This window comes from Chamaea fasciata, unplaced genomic scaffold (genome assembly GCF_029207755.1).
Source record: "Chamaea fasciata isolate MVZ Bird 193981 ecotype frontalis unplaced genomic scaffold, bChaFas1.0.hap1 SCAF_781, whole genome shotgun sequence".
Classification (NCBI taxonomy): domain Eukaryota; kingdom Metazoa; phylum Chordata; class Aves; order Passeriformes; family Sylviidae; genus Chamaea; species Chamaea fasciata.
Genome location: NW_027094866.1, coordinates 17,254 through 41,692, shown reverse-complemented (window position 1 = coordinate 41,692; position 24,439 = coordinate 17,254). Strand labels below are relative to the sequence as shown.

Below are 24,439 nucleotides of genomic sequence, written 5' to 3'. Positions count from 1 at the left end.
CACCAGCCTGCCCACGCCGTCCCGCTGTCCCTCGGGGGTCGCGGGGGTCCCGGGGCTCCGCCGCCGCAGGTGAAGGGACACGCGACAGCCGGCCGCCCCCTCCAGCAGCCGCCCCACGGCCTCGGGGGACGCGCCCTCGAAGGAGACCCTGGCGCCCAGGACACGGTCACCTGCGGGGACACGCCGAGGGCGCGCCAGCGTCACCCCGAGTGTCACCACCCTGAGCGTCACACCCCGAAGGATCGCCCCGAATGTCACCCCCCAGCGCCACCCCTTCGGGTTCGGCACCTTCCCAGTGTCCCTCGATTGTCACCCCGCCCGTGCCACCCCCGGTGGGTCACCACCGGAGCCTCGCAGTGTCCCCCAGTGTCCCCACCTTGGCGCAGCCGCAGGGATTTGGGCGCTTCGGCCACGTAGAGCCCGTGGCTGTCGCGGGCCAGGGTGAGCCCCCTCCCCAGCTCGGAGCCCGAGCCCAGCTCCAGCAGCTCCTGCGAGGGGAGGGGACATTGTGGGGACACCCTCGGTGCCCCCTGCCCTGCCCCGGGTGCCCCCTCGGACCCCTCCTCACCTCCATGGCCTCTCTTCGGGGGGGTCTCGGGTGGGGGAACAAGCAGTGGCGGGGGGAGTTCGCTGGGTCCGGGTCCTGCAAAAGGGGCACAGAGACCTCCAACCCCCCGCACTGCAGCCCCCAATCCCCCCAAAGCCGAACTGAAGCCCCTCCAAAGCTTCATTGCAGCCCCCCCAAAGCCACTGCAGCTCCCCCGAGCCCCCAAACCTTCATTGCAGCCACTCCAAACGTTCATTGCACCCCCCAACCCCACCACAGCCCCCCAAAATCCCCCCACTGCACTCCCAAATCCCATCGCAGCCCCCCAAAATCCCCCACCGCACCCCCAAATCCCATCGCAGCCCCCCAAAATCCCCCCACTGCACTCCCAAACCCCACCACAGCCCCCCAAAATCCCCCACCGCACCCCCAAATCCCATCGCAGCCCCCCAAAATCTCCCCACTGCACCCCCAAATCCCATCGCAGCCCCCCAAAATCCCCCTACCGCACCCCCCAACCCCACCACAGCCCCCCCAGCCCCAGTCCAGACCCCTTTTCTCCCCCCATCCCGCAGCCCGGCTTCCCCTCCGGCACCTTCCCGCTCCGCCGCTGCTCTGGCAGCGGACCGGTGTCCCCCCACACCCAGCACGGGGACCCCCCCCCTTTTTGGGATCCCCCCCACGCACCCTCGGGACAAAGGGGGGTCCTTGTCCTGCCCCTCCCGCCCGCCGCTCCCGGGGAATTCCGGGAATTTGGGGGATTCAGCACAAAATCCCGTGGGATGCAGCCGGCCCCGAGGCTGGGCTGAAGGGCAGCGCAGGGGGAGGGAGGGGAAGAGGGTTTGGGGGGACCCCGGGACACCCCGAAACCCCCCCGGGACACTCATGACACCGTAGGGACCCCCACAGCACTGCAGGGCCCCCCAAAAAACCCCTGGGACCCCCCAAACCACCCCTGGGACCCCCCAAACTACCCCTGGGACCCCTAAATAACCCCTGGGACCCCCTAAACCACCCCTGGGACCCCCATAACACCACTGGGACCCCCTAAACAACCCCTGGGACCCCCTAAACCACCCCTGGGACCCCCTAAACCACCCCTGGGACACCCTAAACCACCCCTGGGGACCCCCTAAACGACCCCTGGGACCCCCTAAACAACCCCTGGGACCCCCTAAACCACCCCTGGGACACCCTAAACTACCCCTGGGACCCCCTAAACAACCCCTGGGGTCCCCTAAACAACCGCTGGGACCCCCTAAACTGGGACCCCCTAAACTACCCCTGGGACCCCCTAAACTACCCCTGGGACACCCTAAACCACCCCTGGGACCCCCTAAACAGCCCCTGGGACCCCCTAAACTACCCCTGGGACCCCCTAAACCACCCCTGGGACACCCTAAACCACCCCTGGGACCTCCTAAACGACCCCTGGGACCCCCTAAACAACCCCTGGGACCCCCTAAACCACCCCTGGGACACCCTAAACTACCCCTGGGACCCCCTAAACAACCCCTGGGGTCCCCTAAACAACCGCTGGGACCCCCTAAACTGGGACCCCCTAAACTACCCCTGGGACCCCCTAAACTACCCCTGGGACACCCTAAACTACCCCTGGGACCCCCTAAACAGCCCCTGGGACCCCCTAAACTACCCCTGGGACCCCCTAAACTACCCCTGGGACACCCTAAACCACCCCTGGGACCCCCTAAACAGCCCCTGGGACCCCCTAAACTACCCCTGGGACCCCCTAAACCACCCCTGGGACACCCTAAACCACCCCTGGGACCTCCTAAACGACCCCTGGGACCCCCTAAACAACCCCTGGGACCCCCTAAACCACCCCTGGGACACCCTAAACTACCCCTGGGACCCCCTAAACAACCCCTGGGGTCCCCTAAACAACCGCTGGGACCCCCTAAACTGGGACCCCCTAAACTACCCCTGGGACCCCCTAAACTACCCCTGGGACACCCTAAACTACCCCTGGGACCCCCTAAACAACCCCTGGGACACCCTAAACTACCCCTGGGACCCCCATAACACCACTGGGAACCCCAAAACAACCCCCGGGGCCCCCTAAACCGCCCCTGGGACCCCTAAATAACCCCTGGGACCCCCTAAACAACCCCTGGGACCCCCTAAACAACCCCTGGGACCCCCTAAACTGGCATCCCCTAAAGAACCCCTGGGATCCCCTAAACCACCGCTGGGACCCCCTAAACAACGCCTGGGACCCCCTAAACAACCTTTGGGACCCCTAAATAACCCCTGGGGTCCCCTAAACTACCCCTGGGACCCCCATAACACCCCTGGGACCCCCTAAACAACCCCTGGGACCCCCTAAATAACGCCTGGGACCCCCTAAACAACCCCTGGGACCCCCTAAACTACCCCTGGGACCCCCTAAACCACCCCGGGACCCCCTAAACTACCCCTGAGAGCCCCATAACACCACTGGGATCTCCTAAACCACTCCTGGGACCCCCATGACACTGCAGGGGTCCCCATAACCCCCCTGGGAACCCCTTAACAACACCTGGGATCCCCCATAACACCCCTGGGACCCCCTAAACTACCCCAGGGCCCCCCTTAGCAACCCCTACGACTCCCAAAATCACCTCTGGGACCTCCGAACCCCCCCCCCGTGACCCCCATAATACTGCAGGGATCCCCTAAACAACACTTGGGGTCCCCCATAACACTCCAGGCACCTCTGGGAACCCCCAAATCACCTCTGGAACCCTCAGAGCACCTCTGGGACCCTTAAAACATCCCTAAGACCCCCTCCGTAACACCCCTGGGACCCCAAAACCATCCCTGGGACCCCCCCACAGCACCCCGCATCCCCCCCAGCACCCTTGGGACACGGGTGCGGTGAGGCTCTGTACTTACGGGATGTAAACGCAAAGGTGCTTGACAAATTCCAAGTAAAATTAAGTGGGTTTGGAAAAATCAGGAAGGAGAGGTGGAGGGAATTGTGAGGAGGAAAAAATGGCGGGAACGACGAGGGCACAAGTTGTTGGGGAATGAAGCATTTTGTGGTGTTAAATTGTGGGGGAAACTCCATTTCCCTGCAATTTACGGGGTTAAATTGACGGGAAACTCCCCCCTTTTTCATCAGTTTTAGGGTTTAGACTGGGGGAAGACCCTCTTTAGGCAGCATTTTAGGGCTCTAAATTGAGAGGGCATCTCCTTATGCCGTTATTTTCAGGTTTAAATGGAGGTGGGGAAGGGCAGGAGCCGTGAGGGGGAAAAGGGCGAAAATCATGAGGGGAGAAAAGGGCGGGAAACGTGAGGGGAAAAGGGTGGGAAACGTGAGGGGGAAAGAGAGGGAAACGTGAGGGGAAAAGGATGGGAATGTGAGGGGAAAAGGGTGGGAGTGTGAGGGGGAAAGAGAGGGAAACGTGAGGGGAAAAGGATGGGAATGTGACGGGGAAAGAGAGGGAAACGTGAGGGGAAAAGGGTGGGAGTGTGAGGGGGAAAGAGAGAATCGTGAGGGGAGAAAAGGGTGGGAAACGTGAGGGGGAAAGAGAGGGAAATGTGAGGGGAAAAGGGTGGGAAACGTGAGGGGAAAAGGGTGGGAGTGTGAGGGGGAAAGAGAGGGAAATGTGAGGGGAGAAAAGGGTGGGAAACGTGAGGGGAAAAGGATGGGAATGTGACGGGGAAAGAGAGGGAAACGTGAGGGGGAAAGAGAGAATCGTGAGGGGAGAAAAGGGTGGGAAACGTGAGGGGGAAAGAGAGGGAAACGTGAGGGGAAAAGGATGGGAATGTGAGGGGGAAAGAGAGGGAAACGTGAGGGGAAAAGGATGGGAATGTGAGGGGGAAAGAGAGGGAAACGTGAGGGGAAAAGGATGGGAATGTGAGGGGGAAAGAGAGGGAAACGTGAGGGGGAAAGAGAGGGAATCGTGAGGGGAAAAGGGAGGGAATGTGAGGGGGAAAAGGGAGGGAAACGTGAGGGGGAAAAGGGTGGGAATGTGAGGGGAAAAGGGTGGGAATGTGTGGGGAGAAAACTGGGGGGAAACGTGAGGGGGAAAAGGGCAGAAAACGTGAAGGGGAAAAGGCTGGAAATGTGAGGGGGAAAAAGCGGCAGGAAGCCTGAGGCAGGGGGAAAGGTGGGAAACGTGAGGGGAAAAGGGGAGGGCTGGGTTGCCTGAGGGGTTTTGGAGGGTCACCAAGGAGCCTGGGGGGATGCTGAGGGATCCCGGGGTGCAGTGAGGGGTTTGGGGTGCTCTGAGGGGTTTGGAATCTTCGTGCCGAGGAGCCCTGGGAGAGCCTGTGGAGAAACTCGGGGATGCTGCTCTGAGATCCTCACAACCTGGATTCTCGAGGTGAACCTGAGACACCCTCAAATTCCGCCCCGAGGGGGCTCGGGGAGGTGGGATCACCCCTAAAATCCCTCCTCCGAAATAAAACCGGGCTCGACTGGGCTGAACTGTGGGGACCCCTCCTCTTAAAGGGCCTGAGGCGACCCCAGGGCCGCAGCCCCCAGTGTTGGGGAGGACCCCGCGGGGGGGTTGGGAAGGTCCGTGCCTCAGTTTCCCCCAGGTGACACGGGGGGTCCGTGCCTCAGTTTCCCCCAGGTGACACGGGGGGGGGGTCCGTGCCTCAGTTTCCCCCCAGGTGACACGGGGAGGGGTCCGTGTCTCAGTTCCCCCCAGGTGACACGGGGGGGGTCCGTGCCTCAGTTTCCCCCAGGTGACAGGGGGAGGGGTCCGTGCCTCAGTTTCCCCCAGGTGACACGGGGGGGGGGTCCGTGTCTCAGTTCCCCCCAGGTGACACGGGGGGGGTCCCGTGCCTCAGTTTCCCCCAGGTGACACGGGGGGGTCCGTGCCTCAGTTTCCCCCCAGGTGACAGGGGGAGGGGTCCGTGCCTCAGTTTCCCCCAGGTGACACGGGGGGGTCCGTGCCTCAGTTTCCCCCCAGGTGACACGGGGGGGGTCCGTGTCTCAGTTTCCCCCAGGTGACACGGGGGGTCCGTGTCTCAGTTTCCCCCCAGGTGACACGGGGGGGGGTCCGTGCCTCAGTTTCCCCACAGGTGACACGGGGGGTCCGTGCCTCAGTTTCCCCCAGGTGACACGGGGGGTCCCGTGTCTCAGTTTCCCCTTCCAGGTGACACGGGGGGTCCGTGTCTCAGTTTCCCCCAGGTGACACGGGGGGGGTCCGTGCCTCAGTTTCCCAGCCCCCGCTCCCCTCCCCGGAGCCTCCCCCTCACGTCACGGGGGGAGGGACAGCAGGTGTCACCGGGAGCCGCCGCCACACCGGGGGGGGACAACGATCGGTGACACCCGCGGGGGGAGCACCCGAGGAAGGGGGGGACGGGACCCCCCCAGAGCCCGCCTGGGACCCCCGACCACCACCCGGGACACCCCAAAAAACCCCCCCCGGGATCTCCCAAACCTTCCACCGGGACACCCCAAAAGCCCCCCGGGACCCCCCTGAGCACCCTCGGGGCTCCCTTGCCTCCATTCGGGGACCCCCAAACCACAGCCGGGAGCCCCGAAACCTCACCGGGGACCCCCCAAAGCCCCCCAGGAGCCCCCAAAAGCCCCGCCGGGGGTCCCGAGGCTGCGGCGATGGCTGAGGGGGAAGGCGAGGACGATGTGCAGTTCCTGCGCACGGTGAGTGCGGGGACTGGGAGGGAACTGGGAGCACTGGGAGGGCACTGGGGGGGAAAGGCTGAGAACCTGGGGGGCACGGGGCGGGGGGAACTGGGAGAACTGGGGAGGTGGGAGTGGGAAAATTGGGAGGGAAGGTGGGAGAATTGCGGGGGACGGGATGCTGGGAGATAATGCGCGATAAAGTGGGAAAACCTGGGAGAGGAGGACTGGGGATACTGGAGGAGTTCGGCTGGAAACTGGGAGATACTGGGATGGGAAACTGGGAGAAGTGGGAAAAACCGAGAGAGGAGAACCGGGGATACTGGGAGGGGATACTGGGGGGGCGTGGAAGGGAAACTGGGGTGACTGGGAGAAGATACTGGGGGAACTGGGGACACTGGGGGGGATACTGGGAGATACTGGGATGACCTGGGAGGAGCACCGGGAAGGGAGGGGGGTCACCCCACCCCTCCCCCCACCTGTCCCGGGCTCCCAAAAAAGTAACACGGGGGGGGGGGAGGGGGAGCAGCTGCTGGGGGGGGAGGGGCGACACCGGATTCCCCGGGGGGGGGGGATGGGGGGGGTCGGGGGAGGGGCGTCCCAGTTGCTCTGTCCCAGTTTCTCCCAGTTTGGCCTCAAAATGAGACCGGGGTGGGGGGGGTGGGAATTGAGGGGAGGGGGCGAAGGGGTGACCTTGGCGCGGGGGTGGGGGGAGGTCGTGGGAAATGCTGAGCTCAGCAGGTTTGGGGGGAGGGGATTTTGGGAGGGGGAAACTGAGTCACGGAGCAGCCCCTCCCCCCCTCCCTCATGGCATCCCCGGCCCGCGGGTGGAATCCGCCCCTCCCCCCCCCAATCCGGGGGGGTCCCGAGTGACGGGAGCAGGTGGGGGAGGGGGAACGGGGAGGGGCAGCCCTTGGGGGGGGGACGGGGGCACCCAGGGGGGTCCTGACCCCCCTTAATTGGGTTTGGGGGGCACCTAAAGGGTCCTGACCCCCCTTAATTGGGTCTGGGGGGCACCCAGGGGGGTCCTGACCCCCCTTAATTGGGTTTAGGGGGCACCCAGGGGGGTCCTGACCCCCCTTAATTTGGTTTGGGGGGCACCCAGGGGGGTCCTGACCCCCCTTAATTGGGTTTGGGGGGCACCCAGGGGGTCCTGACCCCCCTAATTGGGTTTGGGGGGCACCTAAAGGGTCCTGACCCCCCTTAATTGGGTTTGGGGGGCACTCAAGGGGGTCCTGACCCCCCCCCCCCAATTGGGTTTGGGGGGCACCTAAAGGGTCCTGACGCCCCTAATTGGGTCTGGGGGGCACCCAGGGGGGTCCTGACCCCCCTAATTGAGTCTGGGGGGCACCTAAAGGGTCCTGACCCCCCCCAATTGGTTTGGGGGGCACCCAGGGGGGTCCTGACCCCCCTTAATTGGGTTTGGGGGGCACCCAGGGGGTCCTGACCCCCCCTAATTGGGTCTGGGGGGCACCTAAAGGGTCCTGACCCCCCTTAATTGGGTTTGGGGGGCACCCAGGGGGTCTTGACCCCCCTTAATTGGGTCTGGGGGGCACCTAAAGGGTCTTGACGCCCCCTAATAGGGTTGGGGGGGGCACCCAAGGGGGTCCTGACCCCCTTAATTGGGTCTGGGGGGCACCTAAAGGGTCCTGACCCCCCTTAATTGGGTTTGGGGGGCACCTAAAGGGTCCTGACCCCCCCTTAATTGGGTTTGGGGGGCACCCAGGGGGTCCTGACCCCCCTTAATTGGGTTTGGGGGGCACCTAAAGGGTCCTGACCCCCCTTAATTGGGTTTGGGGGGCACCCAGGGGGGTCCTGACCCCCCCCCAATAGGCTTTGAGGGGCACCCAAAGGGTCGTGACCCCCTCCCTGATAAGGTTTGGGGGGGTACCACGGGGGGGCTTCTGGGGGCTTTGGGGTTGTGGCAGATATTTTGGGGGCTCTGGGCGATATTTTGGTGTTCTGGGCGTATTTTGGGGTTCTGGGGGCTATTTTGGGGTTCTGGGGGCTATTTTTGGGTTCTGGGGGATATTTTGGGATTCTGGGGGGATATTTTGGGGTTCTGGGGGCTATTTTGGGGTTCTGGGGGCTATTTTGGGGCGCTGACCCCCCGGTTTTGCCCCCCCAGGACGACGAGGTGGTCCTGCAGTGCACCACGACGCTGCTGAAGGAGCAGCTCAAGCTCTGCCTGTCGGTCGAGGGCTTCGGGAACCGCCTCTGCTCCCTGGAGCCCACCTCCAACGCGCAGGTGAGACCCGCCCCCGGATTTGGGGAGACCCCCGGGACTTTGGGGACACCCCCGGAATTCCGGGAAGGGCTGGGGAGGCTGAGGGACCCCGGGAGACCCCCGGGTCTGGGGGGTTTTGGGGGGGGCTGAGGGATCCCCCATAACAGTCCAGAGATCCCCGTAACACCCCTGGGAGCCCCCCAGGGCGTGGCGAGGGGTCTGTGCCTCAGTTTCCCCTTCTAGGACCCTGCAGGTGACACAGGGAGGGGTCTGTGCCTCAGTTTCCCCTTCTAGGACCCTGCAGGTGACACGCGGAGGGGTCTGTGCCTCAGTTTCCCCTTCTAGGACCCTGCAGGTGACACGCGGAGGGGTCTGTGCCTCAGTTTCCCCTTCTAGGACCCTGCAGGTGACATGGGGAGGGGTCTGTGCCTCAGTTTCCCCTTCTAGGACCCTGCAGGTGACACGGGGAGGGGTCTGTGCTTCAGTTTCCCCTTCTAGGACCCTGCAGGTGACACGGGGAGGGGTCTGTGCCTCAGTTTCCCCTTCTAGGACCCTGCAGGTGACACGGGGAGGGGTCTGTGCCTCAGTTTCCCCCTCCAGGTGACAAAGGCCGCACAGCCCGAGATGGGGGCGGGGGCCGGGGGATTCCCCTGAGTTCCGGCGTGCCCCCAAAGGTGGGGAGGGGTCCCCCATGACCTCTGACCCCCCCGGTGTCCCCCCAGAATGTCCCCCCGGACCTGGCCGTGTGCTGCTTCGTGCTGGAGCAGTCGCTGTCGGTGCGGGCGCTGCAGGAGATGTTGGCCAACAGCTCCGACATCGGCAGCGAGGTGGGTCTGGGGTCCCCGCCGCCTTTCGGGGGGGCTCCGCAGATTTGGGGGGGCCCTCGAGGGGCTTGGGGGGGCGCCAGAGGGGGTTTGAGGTCCTTCAGAGGGGATTTGGGGGGCCCGGGGGGAGGTTTTGGGGTTCCTGGGGGAATTTTCGGGGTCCTTAGGGGAGTTTTTTGGGTCTCTGGAGGATTTTTTTGGGGGGTCCCTGGGGGGTTTGGGGCGCTCTCCGGTGTTTTTGGGGTTCCTGGGGGGATTTTGGGGGTCCTTAAGGGGTTTTTAGGTTGCTGGGGGAGTTTTTTTGGGGGATCCCCGGTGTTTTTGGGGTTCCTGGGGGAGTTTTTGGGGTTCCTGGGGGAATTTTTTGGGTCTCTGGAGGAATTTTTGGGGTCCCTGGGGGGGTTTGGGGGGACCCCCGGTGTTTTTGGGGGGGTCGCAGCCCCCCGTGACCCCCCCTCTTCTCTCCCCCCGCCCACCCAGGGGGTCGATCTGGATAAGTGGGTAGGTGCCACTGTGGTGCAGTGACCCCCCCCGAACCCCCAAATCCTCATCCTCACCTTCATCACTTCCTCTTCCTCATCCTCCTCACCAACCCACTCCCACGCCCCCCAAAATTTTGGGGGGCTCTGCCCACCCCGCACCCCCCCCGCATGGACCCAGGAGTCCGGGTGTGCCCCCCACCCCACATTCCCATCCATCCACAGCCCCCCAAAATCCGCATGGACCCCAAAAGTGTGAGGGGGGGGCGGGAGGAGCATGGGGGGACCCCCGATGAGGAGAGCCCGAAATCGGGGACCCCAATTTTGGGGGGAAACCTCAATATTGGGGGGCCCCCAAAATGGGAGACCCTCGATATGAAGGGGATCCCAAAACTGGGACCCCCCCCCCCCCCAAATTTCAATGGGGTGACCCTGAAATTTGGGACCCCAATTTTGGGGGGAAACCTCAATATTGGGGGGACCCCCAAAAGGGAGACCCTCGATATTAAGATCCCAAAACTGGGACCCCCCCAAATTTGTGGGCACTGGGATGGGCTGACCCTAAAGTCGGGGATCCCGACACGGGGTGACCCTGACACGATGCGGGGGGACCCCAAAATCAGAGGATCCCTCAGGATGGGGGGATTCCACCATGAGGGGAACCCCAAAACAAGGGGGGTCCAAGGCACGGTGCACCCCGAAACAAAGGGAGGTGCAACGCACGGGAGACCCCAACACGGGGAGACCCCAAAACAAGGGAGACCCCAACATGGGGAGACCCCAAAACAAGGGAGACCCCAAAACAAGGGGGTGACCCCAAAACTAGGGAGACCCCAACACAGGGGGACCCCAAGACGGGGGGACCCCAAAACAAGTGAGACCCCAAAACAAGGGGGACCACAAAACAAGGGGGACCCCAAAACAAGTGAGACCCCAAAACAAGGGAGACCCCAACATGGGGAGACCCCAAAACAAGGGAGGGACCCCAACACGAGGAGACCCCAAAACAAGAGGGACCCCAACATGAGGAGACCCCAACACAGGGGGACTCCTAGACGGGGGGGCCCCAAAACAAGGGAGACCTCAACATGGGGAGACCCCAAAACAAGGGAGACCCCAACATGGGGAGACCCCAAAACAAGGGGGACCACAAAAAAAGAGGGGACCCCAAAACATGGGGGACCCCAAAACAAGGGAGACCCCAACATGGGGAGACCCCAAAACAAGGGGCCAGCGATGCACACGAGGCTGTGTCTGAGACATGGAGCCCCGCCGGGTTTTTTTCTGGCCTTCAAGGGGTTTTTGGGGGTACAGGAGGGGTCAGGGCATTTTGGGGTCCCCTCCTTGACCCCGCCTGTGCCCCCCAAGTCCTCTCAGGGCGGGGGTCACCGGACGCTGCTCTACGGCCACGCCATCCTGCTGAGACACTCGCACAGCGGCATGGTGAGTTCCGGCGGTGTCGGGGAGGCTTTGGGGGGCCGTGAGGGTTTTGTGGGGTCTGTAGGGATTGGGGGGGGCTCGGGGAGTTTTTGGGGACCCCCCCCCAATAACAGCGTGTCCCCGCAGTACCTGAGCTGCCTGACCACCTCCCGCTCGGTCACCGACAAACTGGCCTTTGACGTGGGGCTGCAGAAAGACGCCACGGGTAAAAACCGGGGAGGGGGGAACCCCGAGGTGCCTGGGGGTCCCCCCGGCTCGGGGGTGCTGTTTTGGGGGTGTCCCGGTGGGTTTTTGGGGGGGTGCTGATTTGGGGGGTGTCCCCCAGGCGAGGCGTGCTGGTGGACGATGCACCCGGCGTCCAAGCAGCGCTCCGAGGGAGAGAAGGTGCGGGTGGGCGATGACCTGATCCTGGTCAGCGTGTCCTCAGAGAGATACCTGGTACGGGGGGACACCTGGGGACACCTGGGGACACGGGGGGGACACCTGGGGTCACGGGGGGGACACCTGGGGACACGGGGGGACACCTGGGGACACGGGGATGCAGGGATCCCCCAAACCCCCTGACCTGATCCTGGTCAGCATGTCCTCAGAGAGATACCTGGTACGGGGGACACCTGGGGACACCTGGGGACACGGGGGGACACCTGGGGACACGGGGGGACACCTGGGGACACGGGGATGCAGGAATCCCCCAAACCCCCTGACCTGATCCTGGTCAGCGTGTCCTCAGAGAGATACCTGGTACGGGGGGACACCTGGGGACACCTGGGGACACGGGGGGGACACCTGGGGTCACGGGGGGGACACCTGGGGACACGGGGGGACACCTGGGGACACGGGGGGGACACCTGGGGACACGGGGGGACACCTGGGGACACGGGGGGGACACCTGGGGACACGGGGGGACACCTGGGGACACGGGGATGCAGGGATCCCCCAAACCCCCTGACCTGATCCTGGTCAGCATGTCCTCAGAGAGATACCTGGTACGGGGGACACCTGGGGACACCTGGGGACACGGGGGGACACCTGGGGACACGGGGGGACACCTGGGGACACGGGGATGCAGGAATCCCCCAAACCCCCTGACCTGATCCTGGTCAGCGTGTCCTCAGAGAGATACCTGGTACGGGGGGACACCTGGGGACACCTGGGGACACGGGGGGGACACCTGGGGTCACGGGGGGGACACCTGGGGACACGGGGGGACACCTGGGGACACGGGGATGCAGGAATCCCCCAAACCCCCTGACCTGATCCTGGTCAGCGTGTCCTCAGAGAGATACCTGGTACGGTGGGACACCTGGGGACACCTGGGGACACGGGGGGACACCTGGGGACACGGGGGGGACACCTGGGGACACGGGGATGCAGGAATCCCCCAAACCCCCTGACCTGATCCTGGTCAGCGTGTCCTCAGAGAGATACCTGGTACGGGGGGACACCTGGGGACATGTGGGGACACGGGGGGACACCTGGGGACATGGGGGGACACGGGGGGACACCTGGGGACATGGGGGGACACGGGGACAGAGGGAAACTTAGGGACAGGTGGGAACATGGGGACACAGGGATCCCCCCACCCCCTGACCTGATAAATGGGAGATCCTCAATATTAACGGGACCCCCAAAACTGAGACCCCCCCCCCAATTTACGGGGACTCGGATGGACTGACCCCGAAATGGGGGCTCTCGGCATGGGGTGACCCTGACACGATGGGGGGGCTGGGGTCACGACCCCCGTGTCACCCCCGCGTCCCCCCCCGTGTCCCAGCACCTGTCCACGGCCTCGGGGGAGCTCCAGGTGGACGCGTCCTTCATGCAGACCCTGTGGAACATGAACCCCATCTGCTCGGGCTCCGAGGAAGGTGAGTCCCCTGAGGGAGCCCGGATGGGCGTGGGGGTGTCCCTTCGGGCGTCCCCAACCCCCTGACCCCCCCGGCCTGTCCTCAAACGTGCCCTCAGGTTTCGTCACGGGCGGCCACGTGCTGCGCCTGTTCCACGGCCACATGGACGAGTGCCTGACCCCCACGGCCCCCGAGCAGGGCGAGGAGCGCAGGTGGGGAGCCCCACATTGGGGTGGGACACACACACACACACGGGGTGGGGGTCCCCAACTCGCTGACCCCCCTTGTCGCCCCCAGCAGCGTTGTCAACTACGAGGGTGGGGCTGTGTGTGCCCACGCCAGGTCCCTGTGGCGCCTGGAGCCCCTGCGCATCAGGTACGGGGGACGCGGGGCTGTCGCCGCCCCCCCGAGGACACCGGGGACGCTGGGTGGGGTCCCCCGGGGGGGCTCGGCGTCCTGGAGCGTCCTTGGCGTGTTTGGCTGTGTCCCCAAGCCGTCATCGTGTCCCATCCTGGTGTCACCTGCCCACATCTCCTCATGTCCCCAGTGTCCCTGTGACACCTTCACGTCCTCGCCCTGCGTCCCTCTGTCGTTCGTTGCGTCCTCTCCTGGCGTCACCTCGTGTCCCCGTGTCCCAGCCCCCCCCGGCGACACCGCTGTCACCGCTGTCCCCCTCTGTCCCCAGCTGGAGCGGGAGCCACCTGCGCTGGGGCCAGCCCTTCCGCCTGCGCCACGTCACCACGGGCCGGTACCTGGCGCTGACCGAGGCCGCCGGGCTGGCCATGGTGGAGGCCTCGGCGGCCAACACGCGCGTGGCCACCTTCTGCTTCCGGGCCTCCAAGGTGGGGGGCCCGAACGGGTCCTGGTCCCTGTCCTGGTCCTGTCCTGACCCTGTCCCTGCTCCAGCAGCACTGGGATGTCCCCGGGATGTCCCCGGGATGTCCCCAGGATGTCCCCAGGATGTCCCCAGGGTGTCCCCGGGATGTCCCCAGGATGTCCCCAACCCGCCCCTGGTCCCTGTCCTGACCCTGTCCTCATCCCTGTCCCTGTTCCAACAGCACTGGGATGTCCCCAGGAGGTCCCCAGGATGTCCCCAGGGTGTCCCCAGCCTGCCCCTGGTCCCTGTGCTGACCCTGTCCTCATCCCTGTCCCTGTTCCAGCAGCCCTGGGATGTCCCCAGGATGTCCCCAGGATGTTCCCAATCTGCCCCTGGTCCCCATCCTGCCCCTGGTCCCCACCCTGACCCTGTCCCTGTTCCAACAGCACTGGGATGTCCCCAGGATGTCCCCGGGATGTCCCCAGGATGTCCCCAGGATGTCCCCATCCTGCCCCTGGTCCCCGTCCTGGTCCTGTCCTCATCCCTGTCCCTGTTCCAACAGCACTGGGATGTCCCCAGAATGTCCCCATCCTGCCCCTGGTCCCCATCCTGGCCTTGGTCCCCGTCCTGGTCCTGTCCTCATCCCTGTCCCTGCTCCAGCAGCACTGGGATGTCCCCAGGATGTCCCCAGGATGCCCCCAGGATGTCCCCAGGATGTCCCCAGGATGTCCCCATCCTGCCCCTGGTCCCTGTCCTGACCCTGTCCCTGTTCCAACAGCACTGGGATGTCCGCAAGATGTCCCCAGGATGTCCCCAGGATGTTCCTCACCTGCCCCTGGTCCCTGTCCTGGTCCTGTCCTCATCCCTGTCCGTGCTCCAGCAGCACTGGGATGTCCCCAGGATGTCCCCAGGATGTCCCCAACCTGCCCCCGGTCCCCGTGCTGACCCTGTCCTGCTCTTCCCCCCAATCCCCACCCCGCTCCTCTGGACCCTGATCCCCTCCTGTGCCCCCCGATCCCGCAGGAGAAGCTGGAGACCACCCCGAAAAGGGACATCGAGGGGATGGGGCCCCCCGAGATCAAGTACGGGGAGTCCCTTGGCTTCCTGCAGCACAGCAACAGCGGCCTCTGGGTCACCTACGCCGCCCCCGACCCCAAAGCGCTGCGCCTCGGGCTGCTCAAGAGGAAGGTGGGCTCGGGGGGGTCCCCGAAAACCCCGGAGGGGTCTCTGGGGGGGCTTGGGGAGTTTGAGGGGCTTTTGAGAGCTCCGAGAGGCACTGAGATGGGTCTGGGTGGGCTTTGGGGGGCAGCGTTTGGAGTCTTTGGGGTTCACGAGGGCCTTTGGGGTCTTTTGGGGTGCTCAAAACGCGCTGGGGGGGGGCTTTGGGGGGCAGTTCTGAGGGTTTGGAGGAAATTCTGAGGCTTTTGAGGAAGTTCTGAGGGGTCTGGGGACTCTCAGCAGCACTGGGGTGCCTCTAGAGAGGCTCTGGAACATTTTTTGGGGGTGTCTTTGAGAGTTTTGGGGTCCCTGTGGGTTCAGGGGGGTCTCCAGGAGCTTTGGGGTCCCCTCTGAGCCCTCCCTGTCCCCCCCCAAAGGCCATCCTGCACCAGGAGGGGCACATGGACGACGCCCTGACCCTGAGCCGCTCCCAGCACCAGGAGTCACAGGCGGCTCGGATGGTCTTCAGCACCACGGGGCTCTACGGGAGCTTCATCAGGTTTGGGGGCTCCTGGGGGGCTCCTGGGGGGGTCGTGGGGCCCATGGGGATGATCTTCACCGCAGAGCCTCCACCTGCTCTGGGCGGTCCAGGTGATGTCAGGGGGTCCCGGGGATTTTTTGGGGGTGTCGTTAGGGTGGTCTGACGCCCCCCCTTTCCCCCCCAGGAGCCTGGACAGCCTCCAGGGCCGCCCGCGGGGGTCTCCGCCGCCCGCCCTGCCCATCGCCGGAGTCATCCTCAGCCTGCGGGACCTGATCGGCTACTTCGAGCCGCCGCCCCCCGAGCTGCGCCACGAGCAGCGCCAGGGCCGCCTGCGGGCGCTGCGGGCCCGCCAGAGCCTCTTCCAGCAGGAGGTGCCGCCCCCGGGACCCCCACCCAAACGCGGCGGGGCACAGCGGGGTCGTCCCGGGACCCCTCCCCAGTTTATCTCACCCCGGGGTCCGGCTGCTCTGGGGCTGACAGAGCGCCCCGGACCGCGGGCGATGCTGACCCCGGGGCCAGCTTGGGGGTCCCTGGGGGGGTTCCAGGGTGGGTGTCCCAGTCTGGGGGTCCCGGGGGGCTCTGGGGTCGCCCCCGGGGGTCTCACAGCCCCTCCCGGCCGCAGGGGATGCTGACACTGGGGGTCCCAGTGCGGGTGTCCCAGTCTGGGGGTCCCGGGGCTGTTTTGGGGTCCCAGTCTGGGGGTCCCGGGGGGCTCTGGGGTCGCCCCCGGGGGTCTCACAGCCCCTCCCGGCCGCAGGGGATGCTGACGCTGGTGCTGAGCTGCATTGACCGCCTGAGCGCCTACAGCACGGCGGCGCAGTTCGGGGAGGCCGCGGGCGAGGAGGCGGCCGCCGCCTGGAAGGAGATCGTCAACCTGCTCTACGAGCTGCTGGGTGCGCCGGGGGGGCGCGTGTGGGGCTGGGGGACACGAGCGGGCGGGATAGGGGGCAGCGCCGGGGGGTCGCTGACCCCCAGCCGTGCCCCCCAGCCTCACTGATCCGAGGGAACCGAGCCAACTGCGCCCTGTTCTCCACCAACCTGGACTGGCTGGTCAGCAAACTGGACAGGCTGGAGGCCTCCTCGGGTCAGTGGGGTGGCCCGGGGGGCTCCTGTGGGGCTGGGGTCTCTCCTGTGGGGCTGAGAGGGCTCCTGTGGGGCTGGGAGCTGGGCACCTTCAGGGGGCTGCAGAGCCGGCTTTGAAGCTCAGGAGGTTCCCACGGGTCTGGGGTCTCTCCCCTGGGTCTGTGGTCTCCCCTGTGGGTCTGGGGTCTCTCCCGTGGATCTGGTGTCTCTCCCGTGGGTGTGGGATCTCTCCTGTGGGTCTGGGGTCTCTCCTGTGGGTCTGGGGTCTCTCCCGTGGGTCTGGGGTCACTCCTATGGGTCTGGGATCTCTCCCGTGGGTCTGGGATCTCTCCCGTGGGTCTGGGGTCACGCCTGTGGGTCTGGGGTCTCTCCTATGGGTCTGGGATCTCTCCTGTGGGTCTGGGGTCTCTCCTGTGGGTCTGGGGTCTCTCCCGTGGGTCTGGGGTCTCTCCTGTGGGTCTGGGGTCTCTCCTGTGGGTCTGGGGTCCCCCCGTGGGTCTGGGATCTCTCCCATGGGTCTGTGGTCTCCCCCGTGGGTCTGGGATCTCTCCCGTGGGTCTGGGGTCCCCCCGTGGGTCTGGGGTCTCTCCTATGGGTCTGGGATCTTTCCCGTGGTTCTGGGGTCTCTCCCGTGGGTCTGGGGTCTCTCCCGTGGGTCTGGGTTCACTCCCGTGGGTCTGGGGTCGCTCCTGTGGGTGTGGGGTCACTCCCGTGGGTCTGGGGTCACTCCTGTGGGGCTGGGGTCTCTCCCATGGGTCTGTGGTCTCCCCCGTGGGTCTGGGGTCCCCCCGTGGGTCTGGGGTCCCCCCGTGGGGCTGACCCCGTGCCGTGGGGCCGCCCCACACCGCAGGCATCCTGGAGGTGCTGTACTGCGTGCTGATCGAGAGCCCCGAGGTGCTGAACATCATCCAGGAGAACCACATCAAATCCATCATCTCCCTGCTCGACAAGCACGGCCGCAACCACAAGGTGGGCGGGGCCTGGGTGTGCTCAGGTGTGTGCTCAGGTGTGTGTCCAGGTGTGTGCCAGGTGTGCTCAGGTGTGCCCCGGCAGGTGCTGGACGTGCTGTGCTCGCTGTGCGTGTGCAACGCCGTGGCCGTGCGCTCCAACCAGAACCTGATCACCGAGAACCTGCTGCCGCGCCGCGACCTCCTGCTGCAGACCGGCATGGTCAACTACGTCACCAGGTGGGCTGGGGGGCCCGGAGGGGAGAGCTGCCTTCTCAGGTGGCATTCGGGGCTCCCAGGTGGCATTTGGGGTTCCCAGGTGTGATTTGGGGCTCCCCGGTGGCATTCGGGGCTCCCAGGTGGGATTTTGGAGTTCCCAGGTGTGATTTTGGGGCTCCCCGGTGGCATTCGGGGCTCCCAGGTGGGATTTTGGGGCTCCCCGGTGGCATTCGGGGCTCCCAGGTGGGATTTTGGGGTTCCCAGGTGGGATTTTGGAGTTCCCAGGTGGGATTTTGGAGTTCCTGGGTGTGATTTTGGGGTTCCCCGGTGGCATTCGGGGCTCCCCGGTGGGATTTTGGGGCTCCCAGGTGTGATTTTGGGGCTCCCCGGTGTGACCTGGGCTCCCCGGCGCTCTCCCCGTCCCCTGACGCCCTCCCCGCTGTCGCAGCGTGCGTCCCAACCTGTTCGTGGGGACGGCTCCGGGCTCCACGCAGTTCCGCTGCTGGTACTTCGAGGTGGCGGTGGAGCGCGCGCGGCCCTTCGTCACCCCGGCGCCCACCCACCTGCGCGTGGGCTGGGGGGCGGCCGGGGGCTTCCGGCCCGCCCCGGGGGGCGGCTCCGGCTGGGGCGGCAACGGCGCCGGCGACGACCTCAACTCCTTCGCCTTCGATGGCCTCCACCTGTGGACAGGTGAGGGCGGCGCCTGGGAGCCCCCAGCTGTCCTGCTGCCCCCATTTCTCCGAGCTCTGGGACCCCCTTTTGTCCCCCGCCCCCCCCCCCGGTCCTCCTGATCCCCCCCAGAGCTCTGTGAGCCCCCTATGCTCCTGTCCCCACCATGTCCCTGTCCCCTCTGAGACCCCCGACCCCTCTGAGACCCCTTTCCCTGTCCCCTGTGACCCCTGTGACCCCCCGCCCCCTCTGAGATCCCCCCGACCCCTCTGAGACCCCCCGACCCCTCTGAGACCCCTTTCCCTGTCCCCTGTGACCCCTGTGACCCCCTGACCCCTCTGAGATCCCCCTGACCCCTCTGTGACCCCCTGACCCCTCTGAGATCCCCCTGTGACCCCCCTGACCCCTCTGAGACCCCTTTCCCTGTCCCCTGTGATCCCCTGTCCCCCTGTGACCCCCTGACCCCTCTGAGACCCCTTTTCCTGTCCCCTGTGATCCCCTGTCCCCCTGTGACCCCCCTGACCCCTCTGAGACCCCTTTTCCTGTCCCCTGTGATCCCCTGTCCCCCTGTGACCCCCTGACCCCTCTGAGACCCCTTTCCCTGTCCCCTGTGACCCCTGTGACCCCCGACCCCTCTGAGATCCCCCTGTGACCCCCCTGACCCCTCTGAGACCCCTTTCCCTGTCCCCTGTGATCCCCTGTCCCCCTGTGACCCCCCTGACCCCTCTGAGACCCCTTTCCCTGTCCCCTGTGATCCCCTGTCCCCCTGTGACCCCCGACCCCTCTGAGATCCCCCTATGACTCCCCTGACCCCTCTGAGACCCCTTTTCCTGTCCCCTGTGATCCCCTGTCCCCCTGTGACCCCCCTGACCCCTCTGAGACCCCTTTCCCTGTCCCCTGTGATCCCCTGTCCCCCTGTGACCCCCCTGACCCCTCTGAGACCCCTTTCCCTGTCCCCTGTGATCCCCTGTCCCCCTGTGACCCCCGACCCCTCTGAGATCCCCCTATGACTCCCCTGACCCCTCTGAGACCCCTTTTCCTGTCCCCTGTGATCCCCTGTCCCCCTGTGACCCCCCTGACCCCTCTGAGACCCCTTTCCCTGTCCCCTGTGACCCCCCGCCCCCTCTGAGACCCCTTTCTCTGCCCCCCGACCCCCCTGTGACCCCCTGACCCCTCTGAGACCCCCCCGCCCCCTCTGAGACCCCTTTCCCTGCCCCCCGACCCCCCTGTGACCCCCTGACCCCTCCGCGTCCCCCAGGGGGTGTCCCCAAGGCCGTGGGGTCCCCGCACCGCCGGGCTCTGGCCGAGGGGGACGTGGTCAGCTGCTGCCTGGACCTGGGGGTCCCCAGCGCCTCCTTCCGCCTCAACGGGGCCCCGGTCCAGGGGGTCCTCGAGGGCTTCAACCTGGACACCCTCTTCACCCCCGTGGCCAGCTTCTCGGCGGGGGTCCGGTGAGGGGGGCCCCGGAATTGGGGGCTGGGACAGCCCGGAATTGGGGGGTGGGACAGCCCGAAAATTGGGGGGTGGGACAGCCCGGAATTGGGGGGTGGGACAGCCCGGAATTGGGGGGTGGGACAGCCTGGAATTGGGGGGTGGGACAGTCCAAAAATTGGGGTGGGACAGCCCGGAATTGGGGGGTGGGACAGCCCGGAATTGGGGTGGGGTTTGGGGCTCTTGGGGGGGTCTATGGGGTTTCTATGGGCCCGGGGCTCACCCAGACCCTCCCTGTCCCCCAGGCTCCGGTTCCTCCTGGGGGGTCTCTATGGGATTTGGGGCTCTCGGGGGGCTCTATGGGGTTTCTATGGGCCCGGGGCTCACTCTGGTTGTCTCTGTCCCCCAGGCTCCGGTTCCTCCAGGGGGGTCCCTATGGGGTTTGGGGCTCTCGGGGTGGGATTTGGGGCCCGGGGCTCACTCTGGTTGTTCCTGTCTCCGAGACTCTGGTTCCTCCAGGGGGGTCTCTACGGGGTTTGGGGCTCTCGGGGGGCTCTATGGGGTTTCTATGGGCCCGGGGCTCACTCTGGTTGTTCCTGTTCCCCAGACTCTGGTTTCTCCAGGGGGGTCCCTATGGGATTTGGGGCTCTCGGGGGGCTCTATGGGGTTTCTATGGGCCCGGGGCTCACCCAGGCCCTCCCTGTCCCCCCAGGCTCCGGTTCCTCCTGGGGGGCCGGCACGGCGAGTTCCGTTTCGTGCCCCCTCCCGGCTACGCCCCGTGCGCCGAGGCGCTGCTGCCGCGGGAGCGGCTGCGCCTGGAGCCGCTCACGGCGTACCGGGGCTCGGCCCCGCCCGGCGCCCGCAGCCTCCTGGGGCCCACCCGCGCCCTGCCCCACACCGCCTTCACCCCCTGCCCCGTGGACACCTGCCAGGTGCGCCGAGAGAGGGCCGGGCAGGAGGTCTGGGGGGACGGAAGAGGACTGGGACAGGGTTTGAGGGGATGGAAGGGGGTTTGGGGGGGTTTGGGGTGGGACTGGGGGGCATTGGGACGGGGTTTGGGGGGTTTGGGGGGCGTGGAGGGGACAGTAGGAGCATTGGGAGAGGGTCTGGGGGTGGTGGAGGGGGTTTGGAGGGAGCAGAGGGGGATTTGGGGGGGCTTGGGGTACCTGAAGAGATTGGGGAAGGATTTTGGGGTGACGAAGGGGATTTGGGGGGTGATGAAGGGGATTTTGGGGTGATGAAGAGGATTTTGGGGGGTGATGAAGGGGATTTGGGGAGTGATGAAGAGGATTTTGGGGTGATGAAGGGGATTTCGGGGTGATGAAGGGGATTTGGGGGGTGATGAAGGGGACTTTGGGGGTGACGAAGGGGATTTGGGGGGTGATGAAGGGGATTTGGGGGTGACGAAGGGGATTTTGGGGTGACAAATGGGACTTTGGGGGTCTTTGGGGGGGTCCAACGCCCCCTTTCCCCCCACCCCAGATCGTGCTGCCCCCACACCTGGAGCGGATCCGGGAAAAGCTGGCGGAGAACATCCACGAGCTCTGGGCCCTGACCCGCATCGAGCAGGGCTGGACCTACGGGCCTGTGAGTGGGGGACCCCAAAACCCTCCTGGGAACCCCCAAATCCCTCCTGGGAACCCCCAAATCCCCTACGCAAACCTCAGCCCCACCAAAATCCCCCAAACCCACCCTGAGCTCCGGGCCCTGACCCACCCCGAGCAGGGCTGGACCTACAGACCTGTGAGTGAGGGACCCCCAAATCCCCCCAACATCCCCCAATCCCCTCTTTGGGCTCCTCTGGAGGGGTCCCCAGTTTGAGGCCCCTCTTTGGGGCTCCCGGAATTGGGGTCACCCCTAGTTGGGACCCTTTTCTGGGGGGTTCCCGAGGGGTTGGGTCCTTTGAGGCGATCCCTGACTGCACTGGGGTGTTTTTGGGTCCTCCCCAGGGTTGGGTCCATTTTTGGGGGTCCCTGACTGGTGAGGGGGGGTCTCAGTGAGGGTCCCCCGTGCCCAGGATGTTTTTTTTGGGGTGCCCCAGGTCCGGGATGACGTGCAGCGCCTGCACCCCTGTTTGCTGAGCTTTCACAGCCTGCCCGAGCCCGAGCGTGGCTACAACCTCCAGATGTCCGGGGAGACCCTCAAGTAAGGAAAGGATGGGGGGAATTTGCCCCAAAAATCACCCCAAAAATCACCCCAAGTTTGCCCCAAAAATCACCCCAAAATTCGCCCCAAAAATCACCCCAAGTTTGCCCCAAAAATCACCCCAAAATTCGCCCCAAAATCACCCCAAAATCACCCCAAAAATCACCCCAAAATCACCCCAAGTTTGCCCCAAAATCACCCCAAAATCGGCATCCAATCCTCCCTAAATGGCCTTAAAAATCACCCCACAACCCCTCAAATCACCCCAAAACTCCCTGAGAGCCCCCTGGGAAAGGGGCAGTGGGTCTGGGGAGGAACTTTGGGGGTCTCACCCCAAAATGGAGCCGCTTTGGGGTCCCCTCTGAGCCTGGGGGTGCCGGGGATGGTTTTGGGGTCTCACCTCAGTTTGGGGGGAGGGGGTTTGGGGTTCCCCCACTTTGGGGTGTGGAGGGATGGGCTGAGTTTGGGGTCCTCCTGGAGTTGGGGGCTGCTGGATTTTGGGGGTGGGGGGCTTTGAGGGGTCCGAGGTTTTGGGGCTGCTGATTTTGGGGGTGTCCCCAGGACGCTGCTGGCCCTGGGCTGCCACGTGGGCATGGCGGATGAGAAAGCCGAGGAGAACCTGAAGAAGATCAAACTGCCCAAAACGTGCGTTTGGCGGGGAGGGGGGGCTCCCAGTTTGGGGGGGGGGGGCTTCAAGGGGAATCCCAGTTGTGGGTGGGGGGAGTTGTGGGGGTCCCACAGGTGCGTCCCACCATGTCCTACAGGTCAAGGTTGGGTTGGGATGTCTCAATTTGGAGACCACCGAGGAGGGTCGGGCAGGGTTTGATGGGGTCCCCACTGAGGAGGGTCGGGCAGGGTTTGATGGGGTCCCCACTGAGGAGGGTCGGGCAGGGTTTGATGGGGTCCCCATGGGTGGGGGGAGTTGTGGGGGTCTCGGGGGGGGTCCCACAGGTGCGTCCCCCCTCCCCAGGTACACCATGTCCAACGGGTACAAGCCGGCGCCGCTGGACCTGTCGCACGTGCGGCTGACGCCGGCCCAGCTGACCCTGGTGGATCGCCTGGCCGAGAACGGCCACAACGTCTGGGCTCGGGACAGGGTCCAGCAGGGCTGGACGTACAGCACCACACAGGTGGGGACCCTGCGGGGACCCCAGACCCACCGCGAGACCCCCGCCCGCCCCGGGGTGCCCCAAACCCCGCCGTGGGCCCATGGCGCCACCGCCCTGCGTCCCCATGGCCGTGTCCCCGTGCCTGTGGGGTGTCATCGTATCCCTGAGCCCGGTGTCCCCGTGTCCCTGACCCTGGTGTCCCAGTGACCCCATGCCCCTGACCCCAGTGTCCCCACACCCCTGACCCTGACTCCGGTGTCCTGGTGTCTCTGTCCCCAGTGTCCCCACACCCCTGACCCCGGTGTCCCCGTGTCCCTGAGCCCGGTGTCCCCTGTCCCCAGGACATCAAGAACAAGCGGAACCCGCGGCTGGTCCCCTACAACCTGCTGGACGAGGGGACAAAGGCCACCAACCGCGAGAGCCTGTGCCAGGCCGTGCGGACCCTGCTGGGCTACGGCTACAACATCGAGCCCCCCGACCAGGAGACGCGTGCGTGACACCGCTGTGTCCCACTTTTGGGGTTCCATGGCCCGATTTGGGGGTTCCATGGCCCGTTTCGGGGTGCGGACCCCCCGTTCCTCTCAGGGTGCTCCCTCGGGGGGTCCCCGTGCCCCCCGGCCGTGGCTCTTCCGGGCAGAGCGGGGCTCTCTGGGTGCCGTGTTTGGGGTCTCTGGGTGCTGTTTCTGGGGTCTCTGGGTGCCGTGTTTGGGGGTCTCTGGGTGCCGTGTTTGGGGGTCTCTGGGTGCCGTTTTGGGGTCTCTGGGTGCCGTGTTTGGGGTCTCTGGGTGCTGTTTTGGGGTCTCTGGGTGCCGTGTTTGGGGTCTCTGGGTGCTGTTTTGGGGTCTCTGGGTGCCGTGTTTGGGGGTCTCTGGGTGCCGTTTCTGGGCTCTCTGGGTGCCGTGTTTGGGGGTCTCTGGGTGCCGTGTTTGGGGGTCTCTGGGTGCTCTTTTGGGGGTCTCTGGGTGCCGTGTTTGGGGTCTCTGGGTGCCGTGTTTGGGGTCTCTGGGTGCTGTTTTGGGGTCTCTGGGTGCCGTGTTTGGGGGTCTCTGGGTGCTCTTTTGGGGGTCTCTGGGTGCCGTGTTTGGGGTCTCTGGGTGCCGTGTTTGGGGTCTCTGGGTGCTGTTTCTGGGGTCTCTGGGTGCCGTGTTTGGGGGTCTCTGGGTGCTCTTTTGGGGGTCTCTGGGTGCCGTGTTTGGGGTCTCTGGGTGCCGTGTTTGGGGGTCTCTGGGTGCCGTGTTTGGGGGTCTCTGGGTGCTCTTTTGGGGGTCTCTGGGTGCCGTGTTTGGGGGTCTCTGGGTGCCGTGTTTGGGGTCTCTGGGTGCCGTTTCTGGGCTCTCTGGGTGCCGTGTTTGGGGGT

The 24,439-nt window shown here is 65.5% G+C and overlaps 1 protein-coding gene across 1 annotated transcript in view; it reads left to right on the top strand.

Annotated features, from left to right (window-relative positions):
- Positions 1-5,824: 5,824 nt before the first annotated feature.
- Positions 5,825-24,439, top strand: part of LOC136305906 (ryanodine receptor 1-like) — a gene marked incomplete at its 3' end in the record, with an annotated part of 35,612 nt that continues 16,997 nt past the window's right edge. The window contains 25 exon segments of the mRNA XM_066209221.1: positions 5,825-6,167; positions 8,275-8,394; positions 9,096-9,200; positions 11,045-11,119; positions 11,243-11,321; positions 11,442-11,554; positions 12,891-12,984; positions 13,082-13,175; positions 13,261-13,338; positions 13,649-13,805; positions 14,804-14,968; positions 15,376-15,497; positions 15,664-15,850; positions 16,237-16,372; positions 16,468-16,563; positions 17,413-17,531; positions 17,616-17,749; positions 18,177-18,418; positions 19,656-19,848; positions 20,541-20,760; positions 21,311-21,415; positions 21,870-21,973; positions 22,535-22,618; positions 22,944-23,103; positions 23,424-23,571. Of these exon segments, the coding sequence (XP_066065318.1) occupies positions 6,123-6,167; positions 8,275-8,394; positions 9,096-9,200; positions 11,045-11,119; positions 11,243-11,321; positions 11,442-11,554; positions 12,891-12,984; positions 13,082-13,175; positions 13,261-13,338; positions 13,649-13,805; positions 14,804-14,968; positions 15,376-15,497; positions 15,664-15,850; positions 16,237-16,372; positions 16,468-16,563; positions 17,413-17,531; positions 17,616-17,749; positions 18,177-18,418; positions 19,656-19,848; positions 20,541-20,760; positions 21,311-21,415; positions 21,870-21,973; positions 22,535-22,618; positions 22,944-23,103; positions 23,424-23,571 (3,175 nt within the window).